The sequence below is a fragment of the Hermetia illucens genome, chromosome 1 (assembly GCF_905115235.1).
Source record: "Hermetia illucens chromosome 1, iHerIll2.2.curated.20191125, whole genome shotgun sequence".
Lineage (NCBI taxonomy): Eukaryota > Metazoa > Arthropoda > Insecta > Diptera > Stratiomyidae > Hermetia > Hermetia illucens.
The window spans coordinates 179,424,528-179,437,963 of record NC_051849.1 but is presented as its reverse complement, the minus strand read 5'-3'; the positions used below and the strand labels follow the sequence as shown (position 1 = coordinate 179,437,963).

At 42.9% G+C, this 13,436-nt stretch overlaps 1 protein-coding gene across 1 annotated transcript in view; it reads right to left on the bottom strand.

Moving 5' to 3' along the window:
* The window catches only part of LOC119646633, a 160,288-nt gene extending 149,055 nt beyond the window's left edge, over positions 1-11,233 (bottom strand). Inside the window, exon 1 of the mRNA XM_038047145.1 lies at positions 10,826-11,233. Coding sequence (XP_037903073.1) covers positions 10,826-10,916 — 91 coding nt within the window. The 5' untranslated portion in view covers positions 10,917-11,233. The remainder of the gene's footprint in view (positions 1-10,825) is intronic.
* Positions 11,234-13,436: the final 2,203 nt, after the last annotated feature.

Genomic DNA, 13,436 nt, shown 5'->3' with positions numbered 1-13,436 from the left:
GTATGCAAACAAAGGAATAGGAATAAAGGGCACGAGAAGCCAAAGCAAAGCGGAAAGCAGTATATTTTCTTCTTGCTTCTTTCGGTGTTCAATAATTTAAGGATTATTGTACCTATCCCGGCAGCCATCAACAATTTAAGAATTGTTGATATAGATGGCAATTTAAGAATTACTATCTCCCTGTTTGTACATGGTCCTTCGAGCCGGATATCTGGTCGAGCCAATAGTTTCAGATATCCTACACGTTCAGTTATTTGTCGATACTACCGGATACTACAACGGCTCCGGGACACGCAGAGCAAGGAGGTTCAGCATCTACAACAAACGTAGTCAGCGAGTAACGACACAATCTGGAGGAGGTTCTTCATCTGATTCGGAACTTCAAGAAGAATTCGAGGACGCGCTGCAACCTACAATATTTTCAATTTCGAGAGGAGACGCTAAAGCAAGCATGGGCGAACTGCGAAGCCTTGCACGGAAGGGTGAAGGCCGTGAGGAGTCAGGATGCCCCACTGCTTGCGCAGTATATGAAAGAGTACGAGGAGGTTGAGGATGCCTGGGACGAATGTTCGGTGGTATTCCGTCAAAACATTGCCGGATACATAGCTGCGGTGAGCAGTTAACGTCCAGCAGTTCAAGAGGCTCCAGATGCAGGCGAAAACGTAGGGAGGCTGGAAAGGATTAAAATACCCAGCTACGGCGGCGACTACACTCAGTGGGCAGCATTCCATGACTCATCAAGGTAAATGGTGTGCAGAAGCTTCAATATCTCCGTGCGTCTTTCAACGGCGAGGCAGGACAATTGATACGCCACCTCACTCTAACAGAGAATAATTATGCAGCAGCATGGAAGTTACTGAATGAACGATACGATAACAAGAGGGCCATCGGGAATGCCTACATGAAGGGCATATGGAGTTTACCGACCAACACTCCAGCTAGTGCGATATGTATGAAGCGCATATTGGACACGACCGAGCAATTCCGTGCCAATACTGAATCATTGGGAGTAGATTTAGTTGACTTAATCATGGTTTACATCCTACAAAAAAAATTGGACACTGAAAGTAATTTTGAATGGCAGAAATTTATTGGTTCTTCGAACTTTGGAACAATTCACGACCTTCTTGCATCAACGGTTCACAATACTGGAAGCAGTGCAGAGTACCCAACGCAAGACGGTGAGAGTAGGAGCACACTCAACACAAGCAACGGGAGCCGTCTGCCGAGTATGCCAGGGCGATCATCGAATTTCCCAATGAGACACATTTCTTAACACGGACATAGCCACACGACCAGAGCTGGTAACATCTTTGCGGCTGTGCTACAATTGCTTGCACGAGGCTCATGTAGCCAGGAACTGCCCATCACGCAAAAGGTGCAAACAGTGTGGAAAAAAGCATAACTCAATGTTATACCAAGCATCGTCGAATAGAGCTCCATCTTCAACTTTGCCGAATCCACAACAACAAGTCTCATCGCTGAATGCTATCAACAGTGGCGTCGACATTACGGCTGTTCTATTGGCTACAGCAAGGATTCTAGTAAAGGACAGCCAAGGCACAATCATCCTTTTGCGTGCATTGGTCGATCAAGGGTCCCAGCGTTCGTTCATCAGTGAAGCTGCGGCGCAACTCTTACGGCTACCACGTCGATCAACAAACCTGACAATCAGCGCCATCGGGAGTCATTCAACGAGCAGCAAGGGAGCGATATCTGCTCAGTGCAAAGAGAAATGGTCGACAAGATGTTTCAACTTATCTCTTGTCGTAGTAACACATATAACGGACAAGATTCCCCAGTCCAAGACACCATGTAGGATAGCTGAATTGAGACAGGAGAATTTAGCTGACTCATCGTATCACATTCCGGGGAAGATCAACGTCCTCCTGGGTGCTGACGTTTATGGCGATCTATTGGAAAATGGCGTAATCCGGATAAAGCATACCAAAGTTTTGGCTCAAAAAAACCAAAATCGGTTGGATACTGTCCGGGCCTGTCAACCAAGTAACACGATAAGTAGAACCTTCCATCAGTATGGTTAGCATCGAACAGCTAGATGCTGACATGCGAAAATTATGGGAACAGGAAGAGTTGCCACAAGAGCGAATCCTCACCCAAGAGGAAGCAGACTGCGAGAGGCAGCTCATCCGAACTACTAAGAGGGATCCAACGTCAGGCCGATAAATAGTCAGACTGCCGATTAAGCCTGGCAAGAACTCTTCGATCATGCTGCATCCGTCATTAAAAGACGCTATCATACGCCTCCCCCAGACAGAGACAAAACTCGAACGGAATCCAGAGCTCAAAGCGCAGTACAATGCATTCCTAAAGAAATATCTGGAATTGAACGAGGTCCCCCGCACTCATACTACTTGCCACATCATGCTGTGGTTACAGAGGACAGCACAACTACGAAAGTTCGCGTCGTATTCAATGCGTCCCATAAAACGTCCTCCGGCACCTCGTTGAACAATATCCTAATGGTGGGACCAATACACCGTCTTTGAAATATTACTACGATGGAGAAGGCATAAATACGCATTGGCTGCTGACATTGAGAAGATGTACCGACAGGTACTCGCCGACAGTCGGGACTGGGACTTACTGCGAATTGTTTGGAGACCAGAACCCCAAGGTCCAATAAAGCACTACCGGCTAAACACAGTTACTTATGGCACCGCCAGTGCTCCCTTTCAAGCAACACGTACACTACAACAGGTCGCTGAAGACGAGCAATTGACGTCACCATCAGCAGATGAAAGCATAAAAAAGGACTTTTATGTAGATGACTTGCTGACCGGATCCTCGACCATAGAAGGTGCAGCGAAATTGCAAAACGATATCGTGACCGTTCTCAAAAAAGCTGGATTTAACATTCGCAAATGGTCCACGAATTACGAGGAGGTTCTGAAACATGTAAGCACCGCTGACCGGGAAACGTCTGACGTAGTTGAGATCAATCTAGAGAATACCGTCAAAACATTGGGTTTGCAATGGATTCCTAGAGACGACATATTCACCTTTAAAGTGAAACTGCCTAACATCTCAACCAACGAGCCGAAATATATCTCCACCTGCATTTGCTGATCGCTGGTACTCCAGGTTGAAGGTTGGCTTCGGATTGACAACCCTACCCAGAAAACTAACAAGCATGTTCAGAAAGTGAGTGTACTCAACTTTCGTGGGTTTATAAAAAATATATTTAAAGAAGTATGCAAATCACATTAGGTTATTTTTCGGCGGTCAAAGGGGAGTATAGGTCTCAGGGTCGATGGTATCCACGATGGAGAATTAAATCTGGGAAATGCCTGCTGAACCAACACCAACCATCTACTACCAAAGCCTATGTCCACTTTCATGTTGTGATCACTAGGAATTCTTTCGTAATGAAAAATTATAGACGGAGCAGGATGAAGCCGAGCCTTCCGCGCCTAATGACGGGACAAATTGTAGCGACTGGTTCTCCAGGTTGGATAGAGCTGACAATCCTATATGGAAAGCATCTTGTTACGATGCGACAAAAAGGAGCTTTGGACTGGATGCAATTTAAAACGGCGAACCCGGCAACAAAAACGGATGAACGATTTGTGCATTTTTCTAAGGTAAAAGTGTTATTTATCTATTTATTTAATGAGGATAATAGACAGAAAACAAATTCCTTATTACATATTGTCCTCAGAGTGAGGAGCAAGTGAATGGCTTATTTTACGCTTAAAACTAGAAAATGAAATAGAGTCAAAGGACCCAAGCTGTAGGGCGTTGTAGGACCGGCATAGCCTCGGGATCGGAGAGTGAAACGAAATCTCGAGCTCCGCGAAGGGTACATAAAAAATGTCTGCACTACATGTGCTATGAGACGAGGCGGCACGGAAAGTGATATCCGAGTTGGCGGAGCAGTCCATCAGACAATTGTAGAATTTGAAAAGAATACACATATCAAGGAAGATACGCCGTTGCTGCAGGGAGGGGAGATTGAGGGTGCGGAGTCGTGACGGATAGTAAACCCGTGGAAGGTTCTTTTTTTAGAAGAGGGTCCGGGTGAATTTACGTTGTACAACTTCAAGAGCACGGCAGTCTCGAATGCGGAAGGGGGGTCAGACTACACAGCAATATTCAAGGATACTTCAGCTAAGGGAATTGAAGAGTGTTAAGGAGGGCTGAATTGAGGTAAAGTCGGAGGAGGAACGTAGGATAAAACCACACATTTTGAAGCTCTATTGATGAAGTTAACGAAATGGGAATTGAAACGAAATTTGTCGTCGAATATTACACCCAGGTGTTTGAAGGAGGTCAGTAGTGAAATGGGTTGTCCACTAAGAGAATAGGAAAAGGATGTTGGGGAAGGTTTAAGCAAATAGCACATCCAGTGGTTTTTTTTTGATATTCAGTGTTAACTTGTTGACCGAACACGAACGGACTAAACTATCAAGGTTGGACTGTAAGAGAGCACAGTCCAACAGAGACGAAACAGAGGCAAACAATTTAAGGTCGTCTGCGTAAAATAAATACGGGTAGGTGAGGATGGAGGCGAGGTCATTGATAAAAAACAGGAAGAGTAGCGGGCCAAGTATAGAGCCTTGGGGAACACCAGAGGAAGGAGAGAAGGAACGAGATGAGTAACCATGAAAAGAAACTTTGCAGAAACGGTGTGAGAGATAGGAGGAAAACCAGGAGATGACTGAGGGAAGGAAGTCTAGTAATGAAAGTTTAGAGAGAAGAATGTTATGGTGAACGGTATCAAAGGCTTTGGAGAAATCGGCATAAATGGAATATACCTCCTGTCGTGAATTCAAGCATTTAGCAACAACGTTGGTAAAGATCAGAAGGTTTGAAGCCGTAGATCTATGTTTCACGAAACTATGCTGCTCTTTGACAATGACCGAAGTGTGCGGTCAACCAGTTGTAGATGTATCTTTCGAGGATTTTGGAGCAGGAGGAGAGAAGAGAAATGGGGCGGTAGTTCACAGCAAGACTCTCGAGGATAGGGATGATAAGGGCCTCCTTCCAGAAATGGGGAAAGTACCATTCATCTAAACTTTTGTTGTAGATTATACTCAGGGGGAGGGAAATGTGTTTTCTGCAGTTAAGGAGGAAGAGGTTAGGAAGCGCATTGGAGCCAGGTCCGGCATTGGGGTCAAGATTACCAATGAGGAACTCAACCAAGAAAGGCATAAGGAGAGGAATGGCCAGAGATTTGGAGCAATCCGCATTTGTGAAAGGTGTAGAGGGTGGAGGGCTGCGGTGCGGAGAAGGTCACGGAATTTTTGTGGGGAGTTGGTAGTGGAGTCAGCGAAACTGATAGAAGAAGGGAAAGATTGAGTGGAACTACGAAAATTGCTAGCGAGAGATCAAAAGATTGTTAAGTTACCGCGGACAAGGGTGGCTTTGACGCGCTTTTCTGACCATTGATTTCACAGTAGAGCGTACAGCCTTAAAGTGAGTAAAGTCGGCGTAATTTTTAGAAGCCCGAAACTTCTTCCGCAGTGTATGTTTCAAGCGAATGTTAATGTTGCAAGAAATGCGCTGCCAGGTCCGATTTCCTGGAGAGAAACCACCACATAATATATTATATATTATGACCATGTGCTCGGAGTAGGTTCCCCAGTCAGCCAAAAAATGAAACGAAAATTTATAAATATAAGGCTCATTAACATTTACGCCCCTACAGAGATGATTGTAGAGTTGGAGACGGATACCTTCTGCGAGTCAGTAGACCTTCCAAACTTGTCCCAAGTATGATATCAAAAACATACTTGGAGATTTTAACAACCATTCAGGCGATACACCCGCTCCCATAGCTTACATAAAAGCACTAGCGATAACGTATTACAAATTATTTAGTTAGCAGTATCTCACGATATAGTTGTTTAGCACGGTAAATTCATAAGTAATGGAACATCGGGGAAAGAGGTGGTCGTAGCAAATCATTGATTTTTTTACCATAAGGAACAAACCCATTCCTGCTTTAGTAATTTCCAACGGGCAGAAAGACGAGATATCCTTACAAGATGCTAATATAATACAAGTGCTTGACGCTTGTATCGAATTATAGGTATCATAATTAATGCGATTTTACACGGTAACCTTACTAAGCACAGCTATCCTGGTTTACATTTCCCACTAATCACGAGAGTTGACCTTCAATTGTTTAGCAGACCGCCTTTCAAATTCGCCCAGATTGTTCGTCTTACTGAGTATTATGACCGTTTTTACCACCAAATAACAACAATTTCCGGGATAATACCTACGTTCCTTAGTTGTCCAATCGATGGGAATATAGTCTTTTTCATATCAATGCTTTCGACGAAATTTAACTGGGCACGATCGCTTAAACACAAGCTATGTACATGATCTCTGGGAAACACTTTATGTCATGCCTCACAAGCGTGCCTAATGAAATGGGTTTCCCAGAGATTACAGAACATCAAATTGTTCAGCGTTCAATAAAATTAAATCAGACAATTTACATATTTACAATATTCCGTTTAATAGATTTCTCCATTTTCCCAATAAAAATCAAAAGATTTAAGCGAGTAACCCAATTTGTCGGATATGTTAACTTGGCATAAAGATTCTTTTTTGCATTACTTCATGGTTCCACTTCATGAGTTTTGGTTATCAATGAGGGATGAATATTTTTGTTGGGTATAGGTAGATGAAATTTCTATTAACAAAATTTAAATTTTGTGAAATTTCAATGCAAAAGTGAAAGAATGTGACGTCTATTAATTGAAATTTGGAGATTATTGGAGATTTGTGATAGAAACACTTTAGCCAATAAAGAAGAATGCTTTTCAAATTTGCTTTTTTGGATGACGCATTTTTCAAAGTTGATACTAAGTAAATTTAACAAGCTCTCAATGATAACGTGGCGGTCAAAGAGTAGTATGGAGCATAAAACCTGGGAAACGCCTGCTCAACGAGCACCAACAGCTCTACTACGCTGGGAATTCTTTCTTTATGAAAAACTGCAGACGGAGAAGGATGAAGGTGAGTCTCCCGCGCTTAAAAACGGGACAAAATGTACCAACTGATCTTCCAGGTTGGGGGTTGGGTAGGGCTGACAACCTTACACGAAAACTGATGTTACGAAGCCACAACAGGAGCCTCGGACGGGATGGATTTCAAAACGACGAACTCGGCAACGACAACGGATAAACGATTTGCGCATTTTCTCATGGAACGTGCGCTCACTGTACAGAGAGCTGAGCAGCTAGCTGATACCCTGTCCCAATATAGAGCTGATGTAACAGTGTTACAAGAGATGCGTTGGACAGGGACCCGTTTTCTAGAGAAGAGTTGCTACACCATATATGGTAGTGGGCATCCAGTAAACCATGTGCTCGGAGTAGGTTTCTTAGTTAGCCAAAAAATGAAACCTGCTGTTATCGGCTTTGAAAACATAAGTGAACGACTATGCATTCTGTGCTTGCGAGGAAAATTTAGAAATATAAGCCTCATTAACGTTCACGTCTCTGCAGAGGAGACTGCAGAGTCAAAGAAGGATACCTTCTACGAGACAGTAGAACGAACCCTCGAAGCCTGTCTCAGATACGATATCAAAATCATACTTGGGGATTTTATCAGTCAAGTAAGAAAGGTGCCCGTATTCAGGCGATACGTTGGCTTACATCAAAATACAAATGATAACGGACGGCGGATTATTCAATTAGCAATGTCACACGAAATGGATGTTGGAAGTACCTGGTTTGCGCGAAAAGCGGTCCACAAACACACGTGGGCCTCTCCAGACGGAACCACTTTCAACCAAATTGACCACGTGTTGATCGAACACCGCCACCTCTCAGCCTTGATGAATGTCAGAACATATAGGGGGCCAATATAGACTCGGACCACAATCTCGTTGGTATGGTGCTCCGAGCTCGAATAGCAACATCACCCAGAAGCCCCTCTGACAATCAGAGATGATGATGAGATGAATGTAAGCTAGCAACGGAACGGAAGAATGCTGCATACCAAGTAATGCCGAATTCTTAAAGAACGCGGGCACGCGTAGAAACTTATCACGAACTCCGTCGAGCGGAGTCAGCAGGATGAGGCCTAACACATCGATGCTCATCCTGCCGAGACAAAGAGGGAAATCTGATTTCTGACAGAATGGGCATATTGGAGCGATAGGTTGAGTACTTTGATGAGCTACTAAACAACCAAAAGACGACGGACAAATACAGCCACCACCAAATATAGAAGAAACAGTCCCTGCAATTCATCGGCTTAAAAATCATAAGTCACCAGGATCCGATGGAATTACAGCCGGATTGGTTAAATATGGAGGCGACCAGTAACACCAAGTGGTTCATCAACTTGTGTTCAAGGTATGGTTCCACTCGTACGGAATTCTTGGGAATCCCAGACTTTTCCCAGAGAGTGGATGAAGGGTATGATTTTCTAAATCCCAAAAACGGGTACCCACTACGAGTATCACAATTGGAAGGGTATCTGCCCGCTCCCTGCCGTCACAGAAATAATAGCTAAAATAATCTTGGAGCGCATCAAAGGCATCCCGAAAGCTTGATCGACAAAGAGCAGACTGATTTCCGCTCTGAATCCTACTGCATTGACCACATCAATACCCTATGGATCATTTTGAATCAGTACGCGGAGTTTAGATCTTCACTTCACTTGCTCATCATCGATTTTGCAAAAGCTTTCGATAGCCTGAACAGAAAGTGAGTCTGAAGTACTCTACGTATGAGAGGCATTCTGGAGAAACAAATAGCTATAATCAAAACAACATATGATGACGCAAAATGTCACATGCTGTGACGAGATAAAATCTCGAAAAATTTTGAAGTCCAAAGCGGAGTCCGCCAGGATTGTATCCTGTCACCCATATCATTTCACGTTGTTATCGGTTCTTCATGCTGCTTTGTCCAGAGGACGTGGAGGAATTCAATGGACTATGACATTTTTCCTCAAACACTTTGACTACGCTGATGACATCTGTTTAGTCCCTCACTAGATCATGGACCTTGGTCAAACGGCTGTGGATTTGAAAAGAGGAGCAAGTTGAGTTGAACTGACGATTTACACCAACAAAACCATAGTTCTCAGTCTGATGGGTCATCGTACTCTCATTATTTCCATTAATGTGCAGAGTGTCGAAAACGACGATCAATTTGTATATCTAGGAAGCGTGGTTTAAGCCGACGGTGACACCGAATTAGATGTTGCCCGACGCATTAAAAACGCTAGATGCGCTTTCAGTGCCCTATCTGAAATCTGGAAATGCAGTTATCTCAAGACCGAAATCAACTTAAGACTGTTCTGTGCTAGAGCCCTTTTTGTGTTGCTGTATGGGAGTAGAACATGGAAAGTGAACTCCACTGTCACTCGAAAGCTCCAAGCATTCACAAACACCTGTTTGCGACGTATTATCAAAGTACACTTGTTTGAAACTTTTTCGAATGAAGAACTTGGTCGGCGCACAGGCCGTTCATACGCACTGTGAAGTAGCAGTGGATAGGTCTCATATTAAGGAGAAGCGACAATTGCATTGTGGGCTACGCCATACAGTGGAATTCACTCCTGCGAGTTGGCCGACAAGTGGGTCGCCGAAAGGCACTCGGCGCAAAACAGTAGTGGAGAGATGCGGGCACCTCTTGAAGTCCTGGTGTACAATACAAGAATTTTCTGTGAATCGCGGAATTCGGAAAGCATTCCCATTCAAATTCCAGCAAGGATTTCAATACAGTTAATGTTCAATCACTTGCTTCAGTTTCCGAAAGGGATAGCCTCAAGTTCCTTCCACAAAAGTTTTACTAGGCTGAACCCTTCGGATTTATCAAAAACAATCTCTGTTCAACGAAAGCGCTCTTCAAACCAATTTTTGCATCCGAGCTAAACTGTGTTCATATTTAAAACGAAAATCCTCCGAGTTTGCTCTCGCAAAACAAAAGACTTAAGCCAGTAACCTGAGTTTGTTCTTCAATACAGGCAAGAAATAAATAATATTCAAACTTTTTCTACTGTTCGGTGACTTTAAATTCTAATGGAATCTTAGATTGAGATTTCCATATTCTGCGTTGCCGCAGTATTTAGCACCAAATGTACATGAAACTATGTAAGATACATATTTAGGCACAATAGCCATGTTCAATGCATAGCCAAATCAGATTGATAATATCTAAGCAGGCAGTAAAATCATCTACTTTAGAATTTTTCTTCGAATCTTGAATAGTTTTCTTTCATGAGCGAGGGCACATCATTTGCCCTGTAGCTAAGATTTTAGTTTTTAAATATCCAAAGTAGTTTCTCAAGCAAAGTCTTCTTTTCTGAAATTCTGACGGATAATCTGTTGCTTGAGCTTTCTACCTTTTGAAAAACCTGAATCTACCAATCAGGCAAAGTCGGTATACCTTGTATGCATTCAATTCCTTAATCACAGAATGAAGAATTTTCGAAATCTTTAATTCCGCTACCGTCATCTAACCGAATATCTCTTTTAAAAACTTAATTCCTAATTCCATCCATGACCGAACATTCAATTTAATATTGATTACATCTGCACCACAGACATCTGACGCCATGCAACGCTTGCTTGTTGTTGCAGCTAATAGTCCATCATGAGATCATACAGATATACGGACACAGATATTGTGACAAGCGAACGTGTAAGTCCATTTGTAAACTCTACCAAAGACAGAACATTGCAAATCAGCCATCTCATCACTATCAATGAGACAATCGATCAGATGAGCTTTGGCAACTGCTTTCCGAGATGCAGAACAATATTTTCTACAAGAACTTGAATGCTTGCACATGCCAAACATTTTCGCAGATGAATCAAAAAATAACTTACCGAGATTATCTTCTGATCGAGCGGTACCGTACGTTAAATCCAGGGTCAGCAATGTGATCATAAGCAAAGAGCTCAGATATATTTTGCACATTTTAGAATTAGCTTTATTAGATACAAACAATCGTAATGCACTGGAACACCTCACTATCCGGTATGCGGAGGGAGTCGTTTGCGAACACCGTGAGGGAGAAGTACTCGATATAATTCCTCAGATTCTTAATTTTCAATCGAAATCAAGGACTAAAACATTGTAGAACGCGAGAGCACTGTCATCAATTTAATTCGAACAAGAACCGAATAAAAACACAAGAATTCGTTTATTACCAAGTGATACTGAGAATTGTCCAATTTATTTCGCTAACAAGAGATTACATCGGCTTCGAATCTGATGGTACCGTTTCAACCCACGACCAGTTTCAGACTGCACTATTGGTAACCTCACCTGAGTCAAGACTTACCTTGACGCAAAATTTTCTTTTCGACTTCTTCTCCATTGCCATATGATGTTGCTTGGGCTTTGTGGTGTTGTGCTTCTTCAATTCGAGCATTAGCGGCTGGGAGTGTTGAACGGAAGATATGAAAGATACATCGGGGACACTATTTACTATTCGGACGCTAGTGCAACATATGATCATCTTACTGTTCGAGGTGTAATAAATTTTTATTCGTTCCTAGCGTATATGGATGCAGTTATTGTGATTGGGTTAAAGCCTGTTGGGTTGTTCATGCATGAAATGAAGCAAAAGGCATATTTGCGCATTAACAATCAATTATTCGTTTAATTTCCGTTAAAGAGGCACGACTGCTGTATACACATGCATTTATTTTCGACGATATTTTACCGCGAATGATAAATGGTAACCAATAAATAGTTATAATTGTAGTGCTAACGTGCAACACCAGATCGGAAAAGAGCATCTCCGCCTGTACTCAATTTGGTTGTACAAGAAATCGTGGTATTAAAAGGATTAAAAGAAGGTGCCAACATTGCAATTATAAACGCCAATAAGGGAAATTCAACGGTATAACTAGTGAACAAAAACATCCAAAATGAAATTAGTTATTTGATTACTTTCCTGGTCAGCGCATGCCATGCTGCACCTCCCTAAATACATCAATGGGCTAGAGTCCTACAATTTGCAAATATCACTTCAAATGGTCGAGAACTTGATTTACACCGAGTGTAATGCGCTTCTGTTCTTCCCAGCGAGTTTTTAAAGATACACAAACATAATTTGATGATGGTGTAATGACACTACGGTCCAAATAGAGCCTTGGCTTACGGGACACATCTCTTTCACCATCATCAACGGCGCAATAACCGGTATCCAGTAGCCTTAATAAGGAACTCTAGGCACTCCGGTTTTGCGCCGAGGTCCACAAATTCGATATCTTTTGAAGCTGTCTAACGCCCTGACCTTCGAGATCGCTCCAACCTCAGGCAAGGTCTGCCTCGTCTTCTTTTTCTACCATAGTCCTTACAGACTTTTCGGGTTGGATCATCCTCATTCATACGGATTAAATGATCCGCCCACCGCAACTTTTTGAGCCGGATTTTATCCACAACCTGATGGTCATGCGATCGCTCGTAGATTTCATCGTTACATAGGCTACGAAATCATTCATCCCCATATAGGGCGCCAAACATTTTACGGATAGTGATTTTCGACCCTAGATAGGAGAAATTATCAACGGTCTTAAAGTTGTAGTCCCCAGTTGTAGTTTGTACGTCTCGGGTCGTTCTTCCCATTATGTCGATATCGTCAGTATAGGCCGGTAGTTGGGTGGACTTGAAGAGAATAGTACTGCTTGCATTTACCTCAGCATCGCCGATCACTTTCTTGACCTCGAACATAGGTCAGGATAACCGTGTACAGTTTTACCCTGGCTATGCTATCATAGGCTCGATGAAAAGATGGTGTAAATGATGTCCATATTCCAACAGTTTTTCCATCGCTTGCCGTAGAGAGAAAATCTGATCTGTTGCTGATTTACCTGGAGGGAAGCCTCTTTGGTATGGGCCAATGTTGCTCTGGGCGTATGGGGCTTTCCGGCCTAGCAAGATAACGGAGAATATCTTATAGGTGATACTCAGCAACGTGATACCTCTATAATTATGAGACAAATCTCCAGCCGTCAGACATTGATTCGCTGTCCATACCAGCACAAGTTGATGAACCACTTGGTGTAATTGGTTCCCACCATATTTAACCAATTCGGCTGTAATTCAATCGGCTTCTGGCGACTTATGATTTCTAAGCCAATGAATTGCATGGACTGTTTCTTCTATACTTGGTGGTTGCAGTATTTGTCCTTCGTTTTCAGTTGGCGGGACCTCCAACTCGCTAATGTTCTGGCTGTTCAGTAGTTCATCAAAGTACTCAACACATCGCTCCAATATGCCCATTCTGTCGGAAAACAAATTTCCCTCTTTGTCTGGGCAGGCTGAATATGGAGGTGTTTAAGGCTTCATCCAGTTGACTTGTTGGTAAAACTTCCACGCCAGACGCGGTTGCTCCCTCTACTTTTCGAGTTCACAGACCTGTTGTTTCTCTCACGCTTACCTTTGCCGTCCGTGGAGTTGCTTCTCCGCTCTCCGGATTTCGTGATA